This window comes from Pteropus medius, unplaced genomic scaffold, assembly GCF_902729225.1.
Source record: "Pteropus medius unplaced genomic scaffold, Ma_sr-lr_union100, whole genome shotgun sequence".
In the NCBI taxonomy this organism is placed as follows: domain Eukaryota; kingdom Metazoa; phylum Chordata; class Mammalia; order Chiroptera; family Pteropodidae; genus Pteropus; species Pteropus medius.
In genome coordinates, this window is record NW_024345479.1 from 825,836 (window position 1) to 833,618 (window position 7,783).

The window sequence follows — 7,783 nt, forward strand, 5'->3', positions numbered from 1 at the left end:
ACTTGGAAACACCATTCTTTGCAAATGCCCTCACTTCTCCACTGGTGTCCTTTTCTGCATGGGAGGCAAGCTGGGAAGGAAGCAGTGGTGTATAGCATGGTGTTCAGGTCAAGCTTAGTGCTCATGGTGAGGAATCTTGAGATTCCAGGCAGATACTAGAGGCTTTGGCTGAAACTTAAGTTTTTGGTGGTTTGGTGGTAGAAATGGTGGGGCAAGACCTTGAACCAAGATTGTATGCTTTCTCTTCCTTCAGAGCCCCTGCTCTTTTCTTTCCAGTCTTCCCCCTTTGGTGCCAAGGCCATGGTGAAGTGATGACTGAGTTAGGCCTGGGAAGTTCTCTGTATAGCCGTCCAGGCCCTTGTTGGCTGGAAGAGACTCTGAATGTCAGGTCTTCCCTTGTGTTTGAAGCAGCACTGACTTGAGGGTGGCCTTCCCTAGACAACTAGGGCAACCCATTCTAGGAGTTAGGAGTCTTGCTTCTCTGAGAAATCTGATTGGACTGGCTGGGCACGCCTGTGGGCCTGTTTCAGGAATTAATGGGGGACGAGAAGCTCTGTGCTCCCTGTTCCTCGTACCCAGCCAACTCCCATTTTCTGTGTGCATCTAAGACCAGCCTCTCTCCTTTCTGCCTTCTTATGAAAGCCACACTGTTCAGCTGCCCAAACTCGCCACAGCTGTGCCCAGCCAGCAGCGGGGAGACAGGACCGATGGCCCCAAGCTGTGGGACAAAGCCAGTCCTAACACACCCAGCCATTGCCTCAGGGAAGATGAGCTAGGCACAGAAGGGTGAGAGAGACTGCACAGCTAGGTTAACATGATTTATTTCATTATGAGTCTTACAAGTTTCTGAGGTTGGGCAAAGCCAGGATAGTAACTCAGATCCCAAGCACTTTTGTTGAGTGACAACCTAATTAGCAAGGCCCTGTTACTGAGCAGAGGACAGTGGAGGGAACCACAACCCAATTTGCTTTATTAAAAACCCCTTCCCAGAGGTACCTGGTGGGGCTTAGCCCTTAACAGCCAGGAGTCTACTCCACTGGCTCTTAGTACCCACCGGCCCCCTTTAGAGGAGGCACATAGGCCTCCAGAGGCACCAAGGAGGCCGGATGGGCTGGGCAGACTGCAAGACTGCAGCTTCCCCACTGAGGCACTGTCTCTGGCCTCAGTCTCCCATCCACATGGCAGAGTCACACCACTGGAAAGGGTGGCCATCCCATTTCCTTCCTGGGATGAGGCCAGCAGCCAGCCCGAGATGTGTGGCTGACGCTTATTGTTCTGTTTTCTTCCCTAGTTATCAAACTGTTACCTAGTTACAGTGTGAAGAAGGGGACAGGTACTTAGGACCCAAAGTAGGAGACAAATCTTTTTCTACCCTGGTAAACAGCCCCAGCTTTTCTGGGGCTACACTGATTAAGAAATGGGATCAAGGCCCAAGGACCCTCCCCCTCACATCCACCACCAGTGTTCCGTGGCCATGGTGACCACCCCCATGGGCAGTGTGTAGCTCTGAGGTGTCTCTCCCAACGGCCAGCTCTGGGCAGGGCAGTGGACTTAGACTTGCGCTGGGGGCACCAGTAACTGAAAGTAGGGCTCAGGGTTGTGGCTGCAGCTCCAGGCCCAGGTCACCCAGCCTCATCAGGCTGGGTTCCTGAATGGCACCTGCCTACCCACCTTGTTGAAAACTTGAGTGTTAGAGGGAAAGGGGGCTGGCAGGAAAAGAGAGGCAGTTATTTTACAAGTTTTTAAAAAGTTATAGGAAGGTTAATTTTGAGTAAAAAAAAAGAATCTTAAAACAAAGATCAAGCAGAGGGTGTGTTTTCTCCTCCCCCCATCCCTTCTAAAGAGCGAGGGGCACAGGGTGGTGAGAACACTCAGTTGATGGTGCAAGACTGAAAGACACCCCCCTTGCGGCTGCCGTGTGTGGGCACAAGTATGCCCTTCCCGTAGTAGCCCGTGAAGATGGCCCTGACCTTCAGCTTCTTGGCCAGGTTCAGCATCCAGCGCCCATTGCCCATGGAGAAGAGCTTGCCTCGGGTTAGCTCACCCACCTCCTCACCTCTGTTGCCCCCCTTCTCCTGCCGCACAATCTCCAGGAGGTCAATGCCTGTCTGCACAGCCTCCACGTCACCTGCGCAGCCTAGGGTGATGTGAGCACGGCTTCCCCGGGGCAGGCTGTCAGAGAGAGACAGCTTGTCCACGTCATTTGGCCACAGCAGCAGCTCCTGCTCACTCAGCTCCACCTGGGCTCCTGTCGTCTTGGGCGTCACAAAGAGGGCACAAATGGTCAGCGTGAAGGCCTTGCAGTAAGACTTCTTTACCACCTATGGAGAGAGAACATGAGAGGACCACATTAGAGGCTGTGGCCTCTAGAGAGGACAGCTGCCAAGGGTGCGTGCCAAGGGTGAGCACAGCGGAGCAGAGCCCTTTGGTACAGGCACGTCCCCTGCAAACATCCACGACATGTAGTTTGTATGGTGTTGGGGGTATCTCCAGTGACACTGTTCAGGCTGATGTGAAAAAACAGGAAAGTGCCAGAGAGGCAGGGGTTAAAAGCCGTACTTCCTGAGTTCAGAACCCCCCTTCCTAGCTGCCTAGTGCGGGGCTGTGAGCAAGCTGTCGAACCTCTCCACGTTAGCTTATTCACCTATAAAATGGGGGTGACACTAGAACTCGTGACACTACACACCATCCACGTGAGAGTTAAAGGAGTGACTGGGTGAAGAGCTTGGAACAGTGTTGGGAACATAACAAGTGCTACTGTCACTACTACTTATCTTCCCCTGGTAATAGCCACTCTGGTAGCCAGACCATAACCTGGAATGCAGAGGAAGGTGAGAAATAAATGCCTTTGAACAAAATCTCTGGACACCCTGGTTTACATCTGATTACACGTGTATATCTGGTTATATCTGATTCTTTGAGAAATCCCATCTCCCTCATCTGCCTGTAGAAGCTTCTCTATTTTCACCCATAATCATTTGTCCCAGTGGTGTCTAGCATATAAATGGTACTTAACACATACTGCTAAATGAATGAATGGTTAGATTTGGTAATGGAAAGTGTTCCACATTCATTCATGCAGCTATGCTAAGTGCTAGGAATACAAGGGTAACCAAAATAAATGCTTGCCCTCAGGGAGCTTCCATTCAAGTGGGAGACCGATGACCACAAGTAAACTGGTTGCATTAGCCTAGACAGCGAAGTGGGAGGAAATGGGTGGAGAGTCAGGAATGGCCTTGCTGAGGTGACCTGGAGGCTAGAGACAGCCATGTGCACCCAGGCAACAGATCATCATGTCAGAGGCTGTGGGCAAGGACACCAACTGTGAGGTGAGGAAGGGTCTGGTACCCCTAAGCCAATAAGCCTTACTATCCCTGGACATTCTCTACTCTGGGGCAAGGCCAGGCCTCAAACCTGGGGACAGAACCTCTGAGTGCCAGGTTCCCTGAGGACAAGGGACTCCTAGCCTTTGAGACTGAATGCGGGCTTAGAGAGGCCAGAGCAGGAGCCTGTTGCCAGCAAGCATTCTCCATGAACCTTAAGGAAGAAACAGCACTGGTGGGCAGGCCTGGGGACAAATGCGCAGGCTGGTGGCATCACAGGGCGGGCTCCCCAGAAAAGGCGCCTGAGGTCTATGCAACTAAGCCATCCAAGGGGCGAGCTGGAGCAGATATCATTCTTCTGGAGCTGGTTTCTGCTCCCTGCCTTAGGCTAGTACCTACCCCCAGAACCTCATCCCCTTCCCACCTCAGCTAGTGTTCTTGGGGAGCACTCACATCCTGCTGGGCGTACTCATCTGCCCCAGTGGCCTTCCCGTAGTCACAGAACTTGGTTGTGCAGTGCAGCACGCCCGGGGGTCTCTTCCCAAAATAGGTGACAAGGTCAATCTTCTCCCTGGGCTCATCCCCAGAGACAACTGCAGGAGGAAGAGAGCGGGGTGGTCAGGGCAGGAGAGCAGAGAGCATGGGCCCAGAGGGAAAAAACTGGGACGTTAAGCTAACTCATTTACTCATTAGTTGGTCAAACTAATAGCAACTTCAGAGCTATAAATTACATAGATTTTTACATCTATTCCCAAGTTGAAAACTAAGGCACTTGTAACCCATGAAGGCAATATAAGTCATGAAAAGTTGGGTAAGAAAGAAAAAGATGGTTGGGACCTATGTGGTACAACAGAAGGAGCCGGAAAAAGCATAATTAACATCACAGCCCTCTTATAAGCCGTTTGACCTGAGGCAAGTGATCGATCCTTACCTGTCAGTCAACTACAACAATTAGGGTGACCAGCCGTTTTCCCACAACCACCCACAACCACGTGGGTAACTATTAACTATTAACAGCACCCCATTTCACTCGGGCCCACCTGGATGAGAAGTTACCTAGTCACCATACTATGTACCTTGCAGGCTTGTTTGGTGGGTGAAAGCCTATATAAAGCCTGGGATATAATAGGTCTTGGGATATAATAAGATGGTATGTGGCTGGTAGACACAACAAGGTGTGGAGTATCTGTAATTTCAATTTCCAGACTCTAAGGTTATGGCTAGTTTTGGACGTACCGGGTTTTCCCTGTTTATTCCCAGAGTCAAATCCCTGTGAAGATGTCACTCATCTCCAGGAGGAGGGAGGCTGCTACTCTGAGAGCTGACCTTATTCTTGGCCCAGTACATTTCTCCTGCTGTATCTCAGGCAGTAAAGGGTTTCAGTTTTTAATGGTAAAAGCAACTTTCAAGAGGCAGTCACTCTCCAGGGCAGAGCCACCAGCTCTAACCAGGAGCCCCACCTCTAGTGTGCTTTCCTCTCAAGCTATTCACTGGTACAGGGCTCACACCTGGCCAGTGTCACTGTAGGCTCCACTGTTCCCTGGTTTCCCAGTGTGCAAGCTTTAGAAGCCAAGCAAAGAATTCTCTGAGAACATATACAGGCATAAATCTGCCTCTGAGCATCACAAAGAAACATGGTAGGGGGTGGTTATCAAATATGAAGATAACCTAAAATGTAAGGAAATTGGAAATGGGTTAAAAGAACAGGTGGATTAGTAGGTGTCCTATCCCCAGTAGGCCACTGCAGGAGAGTGAGGGCCACCAGGGTCTTTCCTTAACCAAACCTACCCCATCATTGAAGCAAACAGTCCTTGCCAGGAGAGAACCCTGAGGAGACCCTGCTGGAGTCAACAATAGTTCAGGCTCTCACCATGGCTTTGGGCAAACCTCACATCCCTTCTGGGCCTGTTTCCCCATCTGCAAAATGAAGGAATTTTTCTCTGAGCCGTGGGATGCCACAGGAGGTGCAATGGGTAGCCCAAGGCCTAGGAACTACCCCCAGTGAAGTCACAATGGTCCTAGTTATAATGTTTTTGCAGCTTAGGATTCTGTCGAGTATTTTAGAAAACAGTTCTGCTGCTGCTAAAAGTTATTTGAAAACACTGAACCAGATTCTCCAAGGCTGTAAGAAATGCTGACATATTGTCTGTTATGACAATAATTTGTTTTTCCCACTTCTAAGACAGGTCAGTGGTCTACATTCAGGCTGGGAAAGGGGAATTGGGCAGAAAAGGACAGGAAGGAAGGGTGCAGTGGGAGGCAAAGTGCTCTGGAAGCGCCTCTCTCCATATCCCACTGTGCTCTCACTACCCAAGGCTACCTCAGCCTTGTACCAGGTGAGCTTCCACCTGTTTCCTCACTTTGCTCCCAGTGCTTTGAGGGTACCGTGGTTCTGAGCATGCAGCACGTTGTACCCCGCAAGGGCTAATTGCCCCTGACCTGCCCTGCCACCTACAGTGTCGCAGCTCCTTCTTGAAGGCCTTGTGGTTCCCCAGCTCATCCAGGAAGGTCTGGCCGGCTTTGCGGAGGCTGTCAGAACTCTTCTTAGTCAGGAACCAGCCAAAGTAGAGTGGCAGGAAGTCCTTCTCCAGCCCAGGCTTCAGCTTCTTTAGCTCATCGACCGACAGCTGCCACTGGCTCTTCTCCTTGAGCTGGGCACAGTCCAGCCGCCATGCTGTCTTGGGCTCCACCAGCACCACCTGGTACTGGTACTGGTCAGCCATTTCAAAGAGCTGCTCCAGCCGCTCCCGCTCATGGTTGGTGTCATCCAGCACAAGGACTCGGATGTCCCGGCGGCAGCAGTCAGCCAGTTCCTTGTCCAGCAGCTTGTACTCCTTGGGGAAGCCTCCTCGAGCAGGGGTAATCTTGTAAGCATCGGCAGACACCATCTTGGTGCTGTCACGGTACCTGTCCGTGATGGCCCGTGCCAGAGTGGACTTGCCGCTCCCTGGCAGGCCGCGCAAAATGAAGAGCGTCTTGCATTCTTGTAGCGTGCCCACCGTCTCCTCGTCCTGCAGGAAGGGAAACTGCAGCTCGGGCTTGTCCTTGGCCTCTGAGGATGACATCTTGCGGAAGAAAATCTTAGGCAGGAACGTGTGGCTCTTTCTAGAGAAGCCTCTATTCTGTGTGAGGAGGGAAAGAGCAGATGTCAGCCAGGCCACTTGTGGCCACCTTGCCGCCTTGTCTCTGGCCTCTTTCTAACTGGCGACCCCTGCCTGGAGCTCTCCAGCCCTGATTTACAGGCACCCTGGGAGTTGTGGGTGCCTTCCAAGCCGTGGACTTCCCTTCTCAGTCCTTCGGTACCAACTGCTTCTGGTTGTGGAGGATGGAGAGCAGACTTCTCTGAGCTTTCCCTCTAGTTAGAGCTGTAGCCCCCAGGATCACCCACTGCCACCGCCTCTAAAAGAAATATGCTGGAAGTGCGTGCAGGGAGAACTAACTTATACCCTCAGCACCTGTTAAGTCAGGATGATTTCTTTGGAGGTAGAGGTCTTAGGTCTGGGCAAAGCCACAGCTGCCCTGGCTCGGAGAGTGCAGAAGAGGGTGAGAGTGGAGAAGGGTTACCGAAAGACTTCTTCCCTTCCCCCAACAATGACAGGAACAGATAATACTCTCTTGTCCGGGATAGGGGGGACAATGGTCCCACAGAAGGGCTGGTGGGGGCAGGGTAGGAGAGCGCAAGACAAAGAGCCTCATTCACCACACATGCCACCTCCTCTGCCACTGGCCCCCCACAAAGTCTTGGCTTTGTGCCTGCTCCAGGACTGGGCGGTACCGAACACCTGCGTTCAAGGTCCAGCTCTGCCTACCACTTTGCTGTGTGTCAGCAGCACCTCTCTGAGCCACTTGTTTTCCTGCCTGCTAAAAGCCACACGTTTTTAATGTAAACCTTTTACACCAGCTCCAACCTCCCGTTAGCACAGAGAGCTGTGTTTGTGCTCAAACAAGGCCCTAGGGCAGGGGAAGGCGAGGAATGTCCGTCCAGCGCGGGCCTCGGCGTGGGCACCAGCCCGGGACCCACATGCCATCTGGTCTGCAGCTCCAGAGTCCCTTCCTCCTCCAGCGGCCGTCCCCTCCCCCACACTCCCGGCGTCTCCCCTACCTCAGGGCTGCACCCGACTGCCAAGAAAGGCTCAACTCAACGCCGGAACCTCAGGGCCTCATTTGCATGCCACTTCCTCCGAAAAATCCCCCCACGCTTTCTTTTCCCCAGTGCCCGGCCCGCTCCCTAGCCTCCCGGCCTTCCCGCGCCTGCTCACCATGATGGGGAAGGGGCGCCGCGGTCGTCTTCGTAGGCACTAGCTCTCCGGGGCCGCCCGCCTGCGCGGAGGGACACGGAGACTAGCGAAGACGCGACCCCTCCCCGGGCCCCTTTACATAGCCCGACCCTTTACCGGGGGTGGAGCGCGTACAGGCCGGAGCGGGACGGGGCGGGCCGAGGCGGGCCGCGGCGCGCCCTC

The 7,783-nt window shown here is 53.0% G+C and overlaps 1 protein-coding gene across 2 annotated transcripts; it reads right to left on the minus strand.

Annotated features, from left to right (window-relative positions):
• Nucleotides 1-805: 805 nt before the first annotated feature.
• CNP (2',3'-cyclic nucleotide 3' phosphodiesterase) lies at nucleotides 806-7,722 on the minus strand. Of its 2 annotated transcripts, none has more exons than XM_039873499.1 (4): nucleotides 7,583-7,722; nucleotides 5,779-6,445; nucleotides 3,777-3,916; nucleotides 806-2,321 (listed from the first exon to the last, which is right to left on the minus strand). In XM_039873499.1, the coding sequence occupies exons 1-4, from the start codon at nucleotides 7,583-7,585 to the stop codon at nucleotides 1,872-1,874; spliced, it is 1,260 nt and encodes a 419-aa protein (XP_039729433.1). In that variant the 5' UTR covers nucleotides 7,586-7,722; the 3' UTR covers nucleotides 806-1,871. The 2 variants fall into 2 exon arrangements, with proteins under 2 accessions (XP_039729433.1, XP_039729434.1); XM_039873500.1 differs by lacking the exon at nucleotides 7,583-7,722 and adding an exon at nucleotides 7,426-7,568.
• Between the last annotated feature and the right edge of the window lie 61 nt (nucleotides 7,723-7,783).